At 43.8% G+C, this 17,153-nt stretch overlaps 1 protein-coding gene across 9 annotated transcripts in view; it reads right to left on the reverse strand.

Moving 5' to 3' along the window:
- The window catches only part of map7d3 (MAP7 domain containing 3), a 274,252-nt gene that overhangs the window by 12,646 nt on the left and 244,453 nt on the right, over window positions 1-17,153 (reverse strand). For 8 of the 9 annotated variants that reach the window (XM_059976667.1, XM_059976669.1, XM_059976662.1 and 5 more), the window contains one exon: window positions 4,756-5,012. The exons of the other annotated variant lie outside the window; for it this stretch is intronic. In XM_059976667.1, the coding sequence (XP_059832650.1) occupies window positions 4,756-5,012 (257 nt within the window). The remainder of the gene's footprint in view (window positions 1-4,755; window positions 5,013-17,153) is intronic. 9 annotated transcript variants of the gene reach the window in all.

Consider the following 17,153-nt stretch of genomic DNA (forward strand, 5'->3'; position numbering starts at 1 on the left):
ACATTGATAGGATGCAGGGCTGGCTGAGGTGGCAGATAGAGTTCAACCCAGTTAAGCGTGAAGTGGTTCATTTCGGTCGGTCGAATTTGAAGACAGAATATAATATTTGCGGTAAGCAGTGTGGAGGATCCATGTACACAGGACACTCAAAGTTGCTGCGCAAGTTGACAGTGTTTTTAAGAAGCCCTATAGTGTGATGGCCTTCATCAACCATGGGATTGAGTTCAAGAGCTGTGAGGTAATGTTACAGCCATTTAAGACCTTAGTTAGATCCCACTTGGAGTACTGTGTTCAGTTCTGGTCACTTCATTACAGGAATGATGTGGATACTATAGAGAGAGTGCAAAGGAGATTTACAGGGAAGTTGCCTGGATTGGAGGGCATGAATTATGAGAATAGGTTGAGTGAACTTGGCCTTTTCTCCTTGGAGCGACAGAGGATGAGAGGTGACCTGATAGAGGTGCATAAGATGATGAGAGGCACTGATTGTGTGCATAGCCAGAGGCTTTTCCCCAGGGCTGAAATGACTAAAACATGGGGGCATAGTTTTAAGGTGCTTGGAAGTAGGTGCAAAGGGGATGTCAGAGGTAAGCATTTCTCGCAGAGAGTAATAGGTGTGGAATGTACTACCAGCGAAGGTGGCAGAAGTGGATACAACAGGGTCTTTTAAGACTCTTGGATAGGTACATGGAGCTTAGAAAAGTACAGGGCTATGTGGTAGGGAGATTCTAAGCAGTTTCTAGAGTAGTTACATGATTGGCACAACACTGTGGGGCGAAGGCCTGTAATGTGTTGTAGATTTCTATGTTTCCAAGTAACAAGCAATATCAACAAAGGACAGTCAGTGGACATTGTATACTTGGATTTTCAGAAGGCCTTTGGCAAGGTAATGTACATGAGGCTGTTTAACAAGTTAACAGCCATGGTATTGCAGGAAATCTACTAGCAAGGATAGAAGATTGGTTCAGTGGCAGGAGGCAGAGGCTAAATAAACTGAGGCTGTTTGGCTGCTGGTATCGAGTGGTGTTCTGTAGGGGTTGATGTTATGACAGCTTCTTTTCATGTTATATGTCAAAGATTTGTATGATGGGATTGATGGCTTTGTATCCATGTTTGCAGATGATACAAAAATGGATGGAATGGCAGGAAGTGTTGAAGAAGCAGAGAAGGTGCAGAAGTTCTTGGACAGATTGGGAGATGGAATATAAGTGTGTGATCATGCACTTTGGAAAAAGAAAAAAAGCTGCAGACCATTTTCTAACTGGGAGAAAACTCAAATATCAGAGACGCAAAGGGACTTGGGAATCTTTGTGCTGGATTCCCTAAAGGTTAACTTGCAGGTTGAGTTGGTGGTGAGGAAGGCAAATACGATGTTAGCATTCATTTCAAGATGACTAGAATATAAAAATAAGGATGTCATGCTGAGGCTTCATAAGGCATTAGTTGGACTACACTTGGAGTATGTGACCAGTCTGGGTCCCTTTACCTAAGAAAAGATGCACTGGCATTGGAGAGGGCCTGGAGGAAATTCCCAAGAATGATTCCGGGAAAGAAAGGGTTAACATTTGAGAAGTGTTTGATGGCACTGGTCCTGTACTTGCTGGAGTTTAGAAGAATGGGGGGGGGGGGGGAGATGCATCTCATTGAAACCTATTGAATATTCAAAGGCCTAGACAGAGTGGATGTGGAGAGGATGTTTGCTATAGTGGGTGTGCCTAGGACCAGAGCACACAGTGTCAGAATGGAGGGACATGCATTTAGAACAGAGATGAGGAAGAATTATTTTAGCCAGATGTTGGTGAATCTGTGAAATTCACTGTCATGGAGAGCTGTGGAGACCAAATCACTAAGCATATTTAAAGCAAAGGTTGATAGCTTCTTAGTTAGTCAGGGCGTCAAAGATTATGGGGAAAAGACAGGAGAATGGGGTTGAGAGGGATAATAAATCAGTCATGATGGAATGGCGGAGCAGACTCAATAAGTTGAGCCACTGAATTCTGCTCCTATGTCTTTTGGTCTTATGCCTCTCTCAGACTCAGGCAAGCTAAGCTAAAATGTACATAGCAGAGAGGCATATTTCATACGCCTCTCAGACTGCAGTCATACAACTAAGCTACAACAGATTCACTATCTCAACCTGGAACAATCGAGCATCTGAGTCCACCTTCTTTCCTGAACCCATATACTACAGTTGCCATGGTCCAACAGTCTCATTGACAGTATTTGGCTACAGGATCCAGTCAATTATTGGAATATGGGAACATTTCAATGATTTAATGTTTCGCATCAAATATGGTTAACTGAACCCTCTCTCCTGAAACCACTGTTGATGTTAATTTATCTTCTCCAAGAAAAGAACTGTGTCTCTTCAGCCTTTTGCTAACAGGGAAATGCTTTTTTGCAACAGAGACTGCAGATGCTGGAACGTTCAGCAAAAATCAAACAGTTACAGGATTGCAACCAACTTTTTGCCTCCGCAGAAGCTGCTGCGCTGCTAAGTTTTTGCTTTTACCAATGATTATGTCCGTACAGTTCTGAATTAATCTTGTGTTTGCTATTATATGATGGCCAAGGACACTTGTAAATGTAACAACATCAGTAATAAAAGAACAAATGCTGAAACCTTCTCTCCATCCAAAAATAATTTAACTAAGTCTGCTGTAGATTAACAAATACAAAATGCTGGATGAACCCAGCAGGTCAGGCAGAGTCTATGGAAATGAATAAACAGTCGACATTTCAGGCTGAAAGCCTTCTTTAGGATGGAACAGGGGGATTTGGAGGAACTCAGCAGGACAGGCAGCATCTATGGACATTATTCATTGATGTTTTGGGCCAAGTCCTTCATTAAGACCTGCTACAGATGACACACCTTCAAATCTCAACAGGTCTAGCAGCACCATTGCTCTAAGCTTCCTTATTTCTCAGTTTAGAGGGCCTTGCAGGCTTCTGATACAGGAGCCTGGTGGAAGAACTCAGTGGGTCAAGGTGAGAAGGGTAGAGGAAGAGAGGAAGCAGGAGGGAGGGAGAGGGGTGGGGAGAGAGGAGAGGAGACAAGGAGGAGCAAGGGGGAGGAGGGGAGGGGGTCAGAGAGGAGAGGGGGCCGACGGGGGGAGGAGAGGGAGGGGAAGGAGAGAGAGGGTGAGAGAGACAAAGGGAGTGTGAGAGAGATGGTGAGAGACAGGGGGAAAGGAGGGGGGAGAGGGGGTGGGGAAAGGGAGGATGGGGACGGGAGAGTGGAAAGGAGACGTGGAGGAGAGGGGGAGGGGAGAGGTGGAGGAGAAGGGAGGGGAGGGGAGGAGAGGAGAGGGGGGTGAGAGTGGGAGGGGGAGAGATCGGGGAGGGGTGGAGAGGGAGGGTGGGGATAGAGTGGAGAGTGAGGGGGGATGAAGGTGGATTTTGGAGGGTGAGGTAGAGGGAGAGGGAGTGTGTGGGGTGGGGGAGGAATAAGAAATTGCTGGCACTTCAGTTCAAAGTCTTGCATTAAGTTTTTTATTGACTTTAAAAGATTTGATTTTCCATATTTGTCTATGTAATGAAAAGTTTCAAGGTTGGTCTTTCCTTCTTGCCTCTTTATAGGGCCAGCTAAGATATACTGGCTACTTTAAGCACATTGAAAAGGACACCAGGAACATCACTAACAACCAAAATCAGCAACCAGAATTTCATCGTCTTCCTCTCTGAAATTCAAGCAACCAGCTGGAACAAAAGCTGTGATTTTCTTGCCATTCTTAATAAGTTGTATTTGAACACACTCTCTGACAGCAGAATTCAACTGCTCAGACCATAAGACATAGGAGCAGAATTAGGCCATCTGGCCCATTGAGTCTTCTCCACCATTCAATCCTGGCTAATCCTTTTTTTTCCTTCCTCAATAACACTCCCCAGCCTTCTTCCTGTAAACTATGAAGCCGTGGTCAGTCAAGAACCTACCAATCTCCACCTTAAATACACCCAATGACCTGAAAATCCAAATATACAACATCCACTATATCCCCTTTATGTACCCTACATTTAATCTTCTCAAAGAATTTCAACAGGTTTGTCGGGCAAGATTTTCCCTCAAGGAAACCATGTTGACATTGTCCTATCGTCCATAACCTTAATCTTAACAACTGACTCCAACGTATTCCCAACTACTGAGGTCAGGCTAACTGATCTATAACTCCCTTCTGCTGCCTCCTCCTTTCTTAAAGAGTGGAGTGACATTTGCAATTTTCAACATCAACATTTTTCAGGCCTGCAGTATCTCTTTGACAAGGCATGTACCTCCAAAGGGGTAGGCCTTTAAGACTGTGCACAAATGGGCTTTCTTGCATTGACTGTCATGCCAATTCTGATCACAATGAAGGTATAGACACACTGGCACTTAACTATGCTGTAGGCTCAGCCGCTCCGCGTTTCAACTTGAAATGTCAACAATTCCTCGCCCCTACCCTTCACAGATGCTGCTTGACTCACTGAAATACTCCAACAGATTGCTTGTTTTCTAGATGTCAACATCTGCTGTCTCTTTGTGTTAATCCAGGAAGCCTAATGGACACTTCTACAGGACCAATTGCTTAAAAAAAACAAATTCAAACTTCTAATCTGCAGTGGTACAATTGGAGTGAATGTTCTCTGAATTATTAGCTCAGCAACAATGCACTACATTACTCCACTGTTTCCTATCAACCTGTAGCCAAGCGGAGTGACGGGACTTGGCTCTATCCCATTACCTCACAGACCATTGGGAAGTGTTGAAATAGACTGTACCTGCTGCTCCCTCGATGGATTTGGCCAAAGACGTCACTCCTCCATTCTCTTCACATCCAATCTCCGGAATGCTTTGGTTACAAACCTCGGTGTCACAGGCAGCCACGGTTAACTTGCTGGTCTTTGAACAAACACCAAGCTCGATAAACTCATCAATAATCCATGAGCTGGACTTTCCATTCTGATGTACAACACTTCCACCTACTTCACCGACATTTATAAGTCCTGATATAACACAGTTGTCCTTTGGTACAGTGCTTAATTAAGAAAATAATAAGCATATTAGTGAGAGAACCCAAAAATATGAACAAAATCTTCTGATTTAAATTACTCAATAATAATTCTGGCTCTATTCTCACCTATTTTTAGTTACTATTTGGATTTGCCAGGCCAGCCTCCTGTTAGATGGACAGTTCTAATAGAAAGTCACTGACATTGAACACTCACTGGGTTTCTCACACAATCCATGTTGAGGCTGCCAGTGTTTTCTGAATTGATTTCAGATCTGCACATCCATACTCACGAAAAGATGGTGAGTTATATCTCTTTGCACAGGTATTTTTCTTAAAAACAGTAGCTAGTGCACAGGCAAGGGAAGTGCCCATGGCATTGGCAACAGTGGAAGGCAGGCACAGAACCACCAAACACAGTGAATTCTTTCTTTGCATGGGGGCTTTTCTTATTTTTTAAACCATAAAAGAGAGGATCTAAAGGCCACCTTCAGAGTGGGGGCTACAGTCAGAGTAAGAACTTGTAGGCTTTGACTCAAGAGACTTTGATGAGAAGAGGCTGAGCCAAAGGAACAGGTAAGGTTAAGTTTTTCCTTTCTCATTGCTGATTTGGTGTTGGTTGCCCATTGTACAGTGCAAGCAGGATGGCAGATATGGCAGTGAAATGCACCTCCTGTAGGATGTGGCAATTCATGGAACTTGATGGTCTCTCTGATGACTACACTTGCGGGAAGTGCAACCAACTACAGCTCTTGAAACACTGCATAAAGGAACTGGAACTGGATGAACTAAGGATCATCCGGGAGGCAGAACAATTGATAGATAAGACTTTTGAGCAGGTGGTTACACCCAGAGTGCAGAATTCAGGGAGTAAATGGGTGGGCACAGAGAGGTAAAGGGAGAAAGAAATCAGTGCAGAATCCCCTGGTATCTATTCCCATTAGTAACAGCTATACCCCCTTGGATACTGATGACGGGGATGACCTATTTGGACAAGGCAGCAGGAGCCAGACCAATAGCACTGTGGTCAGCTCTGAGCCTCAGAAGGATGGGGTGAAGTCAGGTGGAGCAATAGTCATAGGGGTCTTGATAGTTAGGGGATTCAAGAGATGCCAGAATCCAGAATATTCTTCAAGGGGAGAGTGAGCAGCCAGAGGTCATGGTACATATTAGTACCAATGACATAGGCAGGAGAGGAGTACAGGTCCTGCACAGTAAGTTTAAGGAGTTAAGAAAGAAGCTGAAGAGCAGGGCCTCCAAGGTGGTAATCTTTGGATTACTCCCTGTGCAATGAGCTAGGGAAGGTCAGAACAGGAAAATAGCGCAGATGAACGAGTGGCTGAGAAGATGGTGCAGGGGGCAGAGTTTTGTGTTTTGGATCACTGGAACCTTTTCTGGGGAAGGAATGACCTGTACAACTGGGATGGGTTGCACCTGAACTGGAAGGGAACCAATATCCTGGAATGGAGGTTTGGTAATGCTACTGGGGAGGGTTTAAAATAGATTTGCGGGGGGGGGGGGGGTGGGACCGAATTGAAGAAGCAGAAGATGGGGTGGTTGGCGCACAAGCAGAGACACTTTGTAGGGAGTTTATGAGGAATGATAGGCAGATGATAGTGCAAAGATAAACAATAGACAATAGGTGCAGGAGCAGGCCAATTAGCCCTTTGAGCCAGCACCACCATTCAATGTGATCATGGCTGATCATCCACCATCAGTAACCTGTTCCTGCCTTCTCCCCATATCCCTTGATTCCGCTATCTTTAGAGTTCTAACTCTTTCTTGAAAGCATCCAGAGAAGTGGCCTCCACTGCCTTCTGAGGCAAAGCATTCCATAGATCCACAACTCTCTGGGTGAAAAAGTTTTTCCTCAACACTGTTCTAAATGGCCTACCCCTTATTCTTAAACTGTGGCCTCTGGTTCTGGACTCCCCCAACATTGGGAACATGTTTCCTGCCTCCAGCATGTCCAATCCCTTAATAATCTTACATGTTTCAATCAGATCCCCTTCTCATCCTTCTAAATTCTAGTGTATTCAAGCCCAGTCGCACCAATCTTTCAATATATGGCAGTCCCGCCATCCCGGGAATCAACCTCGTTAACCTACGCTGCACTCCCTCAATGGCAAGAATGTCCTTCCTCAAATGTGGAGACTAAAACTGAACACAATACTCCAGGTGTAGTCCCACCAGGGCCCTGCACAACTGCAGAAGGACCTCTTTGCTCCTGTACTCAACTCCCCTTGTTATGAAGGCCAACATGCTTTCTTCACTGCCTGTTGTACCTGCATGCTTACTTTCAGTGACTGATGAACAAGGACACCTAGATCTCGTTGTACTTCCCCTTTTCCTAACTTGACACCATTCAGATAGTAATCTGCCTTCCTGTTCTTGCCACCAAAGTGGATAACCTCACATTTATCCACATTAAACTGTATCTGCCCACTCACCCAACCTGTCCAAGTCACCCTGCATTCTCCTAGCATCCTCCTCACATTTCACACTGCCACCCAGTTTTGTATCATCTGCAAATTTGCTAATGTTACTTTTAATCCCTTCATCTAAATCATTAATGTATATTGTAAATAGCTGTGGTCCCAGCACTGAGCCTTGCAGTACCCCACTAGTCACTGCCTGCCATTCTGAAAAGAACCCGTTAATCCCTACTCTGTGTTTCCTGTCTGCCGACCAATTTTCCATCCATGTTAGTACCCTACCTCCAATACCATGTGCTCTAATTTTGCCCACTAATCTCCTATGTAGGACCTTATCAAAGGCTTTCTGAAGGTCCAGGTACACTACATCCACTGGTTCTCCCTTGTCCATTTTCATAGTTACATCTTCAAAAAAATTCCAGAAGATTAGTCAAGCATGATTTCCCCTTCGTAAATCCATGCTGACTCGGACTGATCCTGTTACTGCTATCCAAATGTGCTGTTATTTCATCTTTTATAATTGACTCTAGCATCTTCCCCACCACAAATGTCAGGCTAACTGGTCTATAATTTCCCCATTTTCTCTATTCTTCCTTTCTTAAAAAGTGGGATAACATTAGCTATCCTCCAATCCTCAGGAACTGATCCCGAATCTATAGAACATTGGAAAATGATTACTAATGCGTCCACGATTTCTAGAGCCACCTCCTTAAGTACCCTGGGATGCAGACCATCAGGCCCTAGGGATTTATCAGCCTTCAGTCCCATCAGTCTACCCAACACCATTTTCTGCCTAACGTGAATTTCCTTCAGTTCCTCCGTTACCCTAGGTCCTCTGGCCACTATTACATCTGGGAGATTGTTTGTGTCTTCCCTAGTGAAGACAGATCCAAAGTACCTGTTCAGCTCGTCTGCCATTTCCTTGTTCCCCATAATAAATTTACCCATTTTTTCCATTCAAGGGCCCAACTTTGGTCTTAACTTATTTTTTCCTCTTCACATACCTGAAGAAGCTTTTACTATCCTCCTTTATATTCCTGGCTAGCTTACCTTCATACTTTATCTTTTCTCCCCGTATTGCCTTTTTAGTAATCTTCGGTTGCTCTTTGTTTCCCAATCCTCTGGCTTCCCGCTTATCTTTGCAAAGTTATACTTCTTCTCTTTTATTTTTATATTGTCCTTGACTTCCCTTGTCAGTCACGGTTGCCCCCTACTCTCCTTAGAATCTTTCTTCCTCTTTGGAAAGAACTGATCCTGCACCTTCTGTATTATTCCCAGAAATACCTGCCATTGTTGTTCCACTGTCATCCCTGCTAGGGTATTCTTCCAGTCAACTTTGGCTAGCTCCCCCCTCATGGCTCCATAATCCCCTTTGTTCAACTGTAACACTGACACTTCCGATTTTCCCTTCTCCCTCTCAAATTGTAGATTAAAACTTATCATATTATCTAACCTCCTAATGGCTCCTTTACCCCGAGTTCCCTTATCAAATCCATTTCATTACACAACACTAGATCCAGAATTGCCTTCTCCCTGGTAGGCTCCAGTACAAGCTGCTCTAAGATGCACTCAGCCAGATGGTTTGAGATGTATTTATTTTATTGCAAGGAGTATCATAAGCATGGTGGATGAACTTACGGTATGGATCAATCTGTGGAACTATGACGTTGTGGCCATCACAGAGACTTGCATGTCTCAGGGGCTGGAATGGATGCTGAATGTGCTAGGCTTTAGATGTTTCAAAAGGAAAGGAGGCAGGCAAAAGAGATAAGGGCATGGCACTGCTAATCTGGGATATTATCAGGGTTGCAGAAAAGTCCTGGAGAGATTGTCTACTGAGTCAGTGTGGGAGGAAGTCAGAAACAGAGAGTGGGCAATAACTCTGCTGGGTATTTTTTTTATAGATACCCAATAGTAGCAGAGACATCAAGTAGCAGATAGGGAGGCAGATTCTGGAATGGTACAATAATAATAGGCTGTTGTGATGGGTGATTTTTAACTTTCCTAATATTGACTGGCTTCTCATTAGAGCAGGGGGTTTGGATGGGGTGGAGTTTGTTAGGTGTGTTTAGGAAGGCTTCCTGATGCAGTATGTAGATAAGCCAACTAGAGGAGAAGCTATACTTGATCTGGTATTGGGAAATGAACCTGGTCAGTTGTCAGATTTCTCAGTGTAGAGCAATTTGGAGGTGGTGATCACAGCTCTATCTCTTTCAGCATAGTGCTAGAGAGGGAGAGGAGCAGACAAATTGGGAAAACATTTAATTTTAAAAAGGGAAAGATTGAACAAGTTAGATCTTTATTCTTTGGAGCGTAGAAGGTTGAGGGGGGACTTGATAGAAGTATTTAAAATTATGAGGGGGATAGAAATAGTTGACGTGGATAGGCTTTTTCCATTGAGAGTAGGGGAGATTCAAACAAAAGGACATGAGTTGACAGTTAGGGGGCAACAGTTTAAGGGTAACACGAGGGGGGATTTCTTTACTCAGAGAGTGGTAGCTGTGTGGAATGAGCTTCCTGTAGAAGTGGTAGAGGCAGGTTCAATATTGTCATTTAAAGTAAAATTGGATAGGTATATGGACAGGAAAGGAATGGGGGGTTATGGGCTGAGTGTGGGTCAGTGGGATTAGGTGAGAGTAAGCGTTCGGCATGGACTAGAAGGGCCGAGATGGCTTGTTTCCGTGCTGTAATTGTTACATGGTTAATTAGGGTAGGGGAATGCTATTAGGCAGAGACATGGGAGCAGATGGTCTCAGGAAAATGCATGGCAGAAATGTGGCAAATGGTCAGGGATCATTTGCATGGCGTTTTGCATAGATATATTCCATTGAGGCAGGGAAAAGATGGTAGGGTAAAAGAAAAGTGGTGTACAAAGGATGTAGAAAATCTAGTTAAGATGATAAGAAAAGCTTACGAAAGGATCAAGAAACTAGGTACAGTTAGCACTATAGAAAATTACAAGAGTGCCAGGAAGGTGCTCAAGAATGAAATTAGGAGAGCTAGAAGGGGCCATGAGAAGGCTTTGGCAAGCAGGATTAAGGAAAACCCCAAGGCATTTTACAAAGTACGTGAAGGGCAAGAGGATGAGCTGTGTGAGAATAGGACCAATCAGGAGCAATAGTAGAAACGTGCACAGAGTCAGAGGAGGTAGCAGATGTACTTAATGAATACTTTGCTTCAATATTCACCAAGGAAAGGGACCTTGGCAGTTGTAAGGATGACTTACAGCAGACTGAAATGATGAGCATATAGACATTAAGAAAGAGGATGTGCTGGAGCTTTTGAAAAGCATTAAGTTACATAAGTCACCAGGTCCGGACGAGATACACCCCAGGCTACTGAGGGAAGAAAGGGAGGAAATTGCTAAGCCTATGGCACTGATCTTTGCATCATCAATAGGTACAGGAGAAGTACCAGAGGGGTGAAGGGTTGCAAATGCTGTTCCCTTATTCAAGAAAAGGAGTAGAAATTATAGACCAGTGAGTCTTACTTCAGTACCATAGAACATTACAGCACAGAAACAGGCCTTTTGGCCCTTGATGGCTATGCCAAACCATTTTTCTGCCTAGTCCCACTGACCTGCATCTGGCCCATCCCTCCATACACCTCTCATCCACGTATCTGTCCAAGTTTTTCTTAAATATTAAAAGTGTGCCCGCATTTACCGCTTCATCTGTCAGCTCACTCCACACTCCCACCACTCTTTGTGTGAAGAAGCCCCCCCCCCTTATGTTCCCTTTAAACTTTTCCCCTTTCACCCTTAACCAATGTCCTCTGGTTTTTTTCTTCACTAGCCTCAGTGGAAAAAGCCTGCTTGCATTCACTCTATCTATACGCATCATAATTTTATACACCTCTATCAAGTCTCCCCTCATTCTTCTACGTTCCAGGGAATAAAGTCCTAACCTATTCAACCTTTCTTTGTAACTCAATTTCTCAAGTCCTGGCAACATCCTTGTAAACCTTCTCTGCACTCTTTCAACCTTATTAATATCCTTCCCATAATTCGGTGACCAAAACTACACACAATACTCCAAATTCGGCCTCACCAATGCCTTATACAACCTCACCATAACATTCCAACTCTTATACTCAATACTTTGATTTAAAAAGGCCAATGTACCAAGTCCTCTTTACGACCCTATCTACCTATGACGCCACTTTTAGGGAATTTTGTATCTGTATTCCTAGATCCCTCTTCTACTGCACTCTTCCGTGCCCTACCATTTACCTTGTATGTTCTATCTTGGTTTTTTCTTCCAAAGTGCAATACCTCACACTTGTCTGTATTAAACTCCATCTGCCATTCTTCAGCCCATTTTTCCAGCTGGTCCAGATCCCTCTGCAAGCTTTGAAAAGCTTACTTACTGTCCACTACACCTCCAATCTTTGTATCATTAGCAAATTTGCTGATCCAATTAACCACATTATCATCCAGATCATTGATATAGATGACAAATAACAATGGACCCAGCACTGATCCCTGTGCATACCACTAGTCACAGGCCTTCACTCGGAGTAGCAATTCTCCACTACCACTCTCTGGCTTCTCCCATTGAGCCAATGTCTAATCTAATTTACCACCTCACCATGTATACCTAGTGACTGAATCTTCCTAATTAACTTCCCATGTGGGACCTTGTCAAAGGCCTTACTGAAGTCCATGTAGACAACATCCACTGCCTTCCCTTCATACACTTTCCTTGTAACCCCCTCAAAAAAATTCTAATAGATTTGTTAAACATTATCTACCACGCACAAAGCCGTGTTGACGTAGTGGGCAAGTTGCTGAAGAAGATCCCAAGAGGCAGGATTTATGAGCATTTGGAGAGACATAACCTGATTAGGGATAGTTGGCATGGCTTTGCCAAGGGCAGGTTGTGCCTTTAGAGCCTGACTGAATTCTTTGAGGATATAACAAAACACAGACAAGAAGGTAGAGCAGTGGATGTAGTGCAAATGGATTTTAGTAATGTATTTGATAAGATTCCCCAGGCATGGCTCATTCAGAAAGCCATGAGGAATGGGATCCAAGGAGACCTTGCTCTGAGAAACTAGAATTAGCTTGCCCACAGAGGAAAAGGATGGTTGTAGATTGTTTGTGGTGGAGGTCAGTGACCAGTGGTGTTCCGCAGGGATCTGTTCTGGGTTGCCTCCTCTTTGTGACTTTTATAAATGACCTGGATGAGGAAGTAAAGGGCATGTTAGTAAGTTTGCTGATGACACAAAAGTTGGGGGTGTTGTAGGTAGTCTGGAGGGTTGTCAAGAGTTTATAGCAGGACATCATTAGGATGCAGAACTGGGCTGAGAAGTAGGAGATGGAGTTCAACAGAGATAAGTGTGAAGTAGTTCATTTTGGTAGGTCAAATTTGAAGACAGAATATAGTATTAATGCTAAGTCTGTTGGGAGTCTGGAGGATCAGAGGGATCTTGGGACTGGGTCATTAGGACACTCAAAGCTGCCTTGCAGGTTGACAGTGTTGTTAAGAAGGCATATGGTATATTGGCATTCATTAGCCATGGGATTGAGTTCAAGAGCCGTGAGGTAATGTTGCAGCTATATTCAGATTCAAGATTCAAAAACTTTATTGTCATTCCAACCATACATCAGCTCTGCAGGGCAGAATGAGACAATGTTTCCCAGGGGCAAGTGCAATCATAACATAACAAACGCAACAATAAATAGTAAAACACAACAGCCACATGTTGGTTAAAGTTAAGTTATAAGTGTCCAGTGCAAGTTAAAAGTGTCCAAAGCAGAGTCAGGTAGAGCAGCTATTTAGCAGTCTGACTGCTTGTGGGAGGAAGCTGTTTAGTAGCCTTGTGGTTTTTGTTTTGATGCTCCTGTAACGTTTGCCTGATGTCAGAAGAACAGTTTATGGAGAGGGTGTGAAGGGTCTTTAATGATGTACCGTGTCTTCTGGAGGCATTGACTCTGAAAGAGGTCTTGGACAGAAGGTAGGGAGACCCCAATAACCTTCACTGCCTCCTTAACCACCCTCTGCAAGGCTTTTTTGTCGGCAGCACTGCAGCTGGAGTACCAGGTTGGGATACAAAGACCTTAGTTCAATTTTAGACCTTAGTTCGACCCCACTTGGAGTACTGTGTTCAGTTTTGACCACCTCACTACAGGAATGATATAGAGAGAGTGCAGAGAAGATTTACAAAGATTGGAGAGTATGCCTTATGAGAATAGGTTGAATGAACTTGGCCTCTTTGCAGCGGTTATGGATGAGAGGTGACCTGATAGAGGTGATGAGAGGCAATGATAGTGTGGATAGCCAGAGGCTTCTTCCCCAGGCTGAATTGGCTAATATGAGGAGGCATAGCTTTGAGGTGCTTGGAAGTAGGTACAGGAGCAATGTCAGAGGTAGTTTTTCCACAGAGTGGTGGATGTGAATACAACAGGGTCTTTTAAGAGCTTCTTAGATAGGTACACAAAGCTTAGAAAAATAGAGGGCTATGCAGTATGGAAATTCTAGGCCATTTCTAGAGTAGGTTACATGGTCGGGACAAAGTTGTGGGCTCTCATAGGCATTCTAGAAATTCCCCCTCTTAGAATCCTGCACCAACCTGATTTTCCCAATCTATCTGCAATTGAAATCCCCCAGTGACTATTGTAACATTGCCCTTCTAGCATGCACTTTCTATCTCCCATTGTAACTTGTAAAGCATGTCCTTCCTATTCTTTGGGGGCCTTTATATAAATCCCATCAGGGTCTTTTTATGCTTGCAACTCCCTAGATCTATCCACAACAATTTCACACCTTCTGACCCTATGTCACCTCTTTCTAATGATTTAATTTCATCTTTTACCAACGTAGCCACACCACTCCCTCTGCCTTGCTGCCTATCCATAGAACCATAGAACATTACAGCACAATACAGGCCCTTCAGTCCTCCATGTTGTGCAGACCCATATAATCCTTAAAAAGTATTAAACCCACAATACCCCATAACCCTCCATTTTTCTTTCATCCATGTGCCTGTCCAAGAGGCTCTTAAATACCCCTAATGTTTTAGCCTTCACCACCATCCCTGGCAAGTCATTCCAGGCACTCACAACCCACTGTGTAAAAAACTTACCCCTGATGTCTCCCCTAAACTTCCCTCCCTTAATTTAGTACTTATGCCCTCTGATGTTTGCTACTGGTGCCCTGGGAAACAGGTACTGACTATCCACCCTATCTATGCCTCTCATAATCTTGTAGACCTCTATCAAGTCCCCTTCTCATCCTTCTACGCTTCAAAGAGAAAAGTCCTAGCTCTGCTAACCTTGCTTCATATGACTTGTTCTCCAAACTAGGCAACATCCTGGTAAATCTCCTCTGCACCCTCTCCACAGCTTCCACATCCTTCCTATAATGAGGTGACCAGAATTGAACACAATACTCTAAGTGCGATCTCACCAGAGATTTGTAGAGTTGCAACATGACCTCTCTACTCTTGAACTCAATCCCCCTGTTAATGAAGCCTCGCATCCCACAGGCCTTCTTCACCACCCAATCAACCTGTGCAGCGACCTTGAGGGATGTATGGATTTGAACCCCAAGGTCTCTTTGGTCATCCACACTCTTAAGTAACTGACCATTAATCTTGTACTCAGTCTTCAGGTTTGTCCTTCCAAAATGCATCACCTCACACTTGACAGGATTGAATTCCATCTGCCATTTTTCTGCCCAACTCTGCAGCCTGTCTATATCCTCTTGTAACCTTCGACAACCTACAGCTCCATCCACAACTCCTCCAATCTTCGTGTCATCCGCAAACTTACTCACCCATCCTTCCGCCTCTACATCCAGGTCATTTATAAAAATCACAAATAGCAGGGGTCCTAGGACAGATCCCTGTGGCACTCCACTAGTCACCGACCTTCAGGCAGAATACTTTCCTTCCACAACTACCCTCTGCTTTCTTCCTTTAAGCCAATTTTTTATCCAAACAGCCAAGGTTCCAATTATCCCATGCCTCATGACTTTCTGGATGAGTCTCTCATGAGGGACCTTGTCAAATGCTTTGCTAAAGTCCATGTAGATCACATCCACTCATCCACTCATCAATTTCTTTTGTTACCTTTTCAAAAAACTCAAACAGGCTCGTGAGACACAATCTTCCCTTCACAAAGCCACGTTGACTATGCAAGAGTACTCTAGAAAAAGAGTACAAATGACATTTCGGACTGAAACCCTTCGGCAGGACCCAGTTTTGGGTTTCGGTCCAAAACGCTGACCGTACTAATTTCTTAGATGCTGCCTGGCCTGCTGGGTTCCTCCAGTACTGTGTGTGTGTTGCATCATTGTACGATAAGGAAACTGCATTGTGGCGGACAAAAAGGCTCTGCAACAGGTAGTAAGAACTGCCTAAAGCACTACTGGCACCAGCAAGAACATATATACAGAAAGGTGAAGGAAGAGGGCCAGGAACATCACAAAGGATTCCCCCCAGCCCCTGCACATGAACTGTCTGTACCATTCCCTTCAGGGAGAAGGCTATGTAGCATCCATGCCAAGACCACCAGACTCAAAAACAGTTACTGTCCCCAAGCAGTAAGGCTAATCAACACCTCCACCCATTAAGCCACTCCTCCACAATCTCCACCATCACCATTTTATCATTTCCTGTCAGTCACCTTATGCATAGACACACCGGTGCCAAGTGTCACTTTCCGGACATTGTCAATTTATGTACATATAAAATAAGAAATAGGAGCAGGAGTATGCCATCCAGCCCATCGAGCCTGCACCACCATTCAATAAGATCATGGCTGATTTGTCTGTAAGCTCAGCTCCATCTACAAATCCCATTTCCAGAAAAGTTGGGATATTTTCCAAAATGCAATAAAAACAAAAATCTGTGATATGTTAATTCATGTAAACCTTTATTTAACTGACAAAAGTATGAAGAAAAGATTTTCAATAGTTTTACTGACCAAATTAATTGTATTTTGTAAATATACACAAATTTAGAATTTGATGGCTGCAACACACTCAACAAAAGTTGGGACAGAGGCATGTTTACCATTCTGTTACATCACCTTTCCTTTTAATAACACTTTTTAATCGTTTTGGAACTGAGGATACTAATTGTAGTAGATTTGCAATTGGAAATTTTGTCCATTCTTGCTTGATATAAGACTTCAGCTGCTCAACAGTCTGTGGTCTTCGTTGTCTGATTCTCCTCTTCATAATGCGCAATACATTTTCAATAGGAGATAGATCTGGACTGGCAGCAGGCCAGTCAAGCACACGCACTCTGTGTTTACAAAGCCACGCTGTTGTAGCCCGTGCAGAATGTGGTCTGGTATTGTCCCGCTGAAATAAGCATGGACGTCCTGGGAAGAGACGTCGCCTTGATGGCAACATATGTTTCTCTAAAATCCTAATATATGCCTCAGAGTCAATGGTATCTTCACATACATGCAACTCACCCATGCCGTGAGCACTGATGCACCCCCATATCATCACAGATGCTGGCTTTTGCACCTTTCGCTGATAACAATCAGGATGGTTGTTTTCATCTTTGGCACAGAGAACTCGATGCCCGGTTTTTCCGAAAACTAGCTGAAATGTGGACTCACCTGACCACAGCACACGGTTCCACAGTCTTTCAGTCCATCTGAGATGAGCTCCGGCCCAGAGAACTCGCTGGTGTTTCTGCATAGAATTGATGTATGGCTTCCTCCTTGCGTAATAGTTTCAAATTGCATTTCTGGATGCAGCGACGTACTGTGTTA

This window comes from Hypanus sabinus, chromosome 8 (genome assembly GCF_030144855.1).
Source record: "Hypanus sabinus isolate sHypSab1 chromosome 8, sHypSab1.hap1, whole genome shotgun sequence".
Taxonomy (NCBI): domain Eukaryota; kingdom Metazoa; phylum Chordata; class Chondrichthyes; order Myliobatiformes; family Dasyatidae; genus Hypanus; species Hypanus sabinus.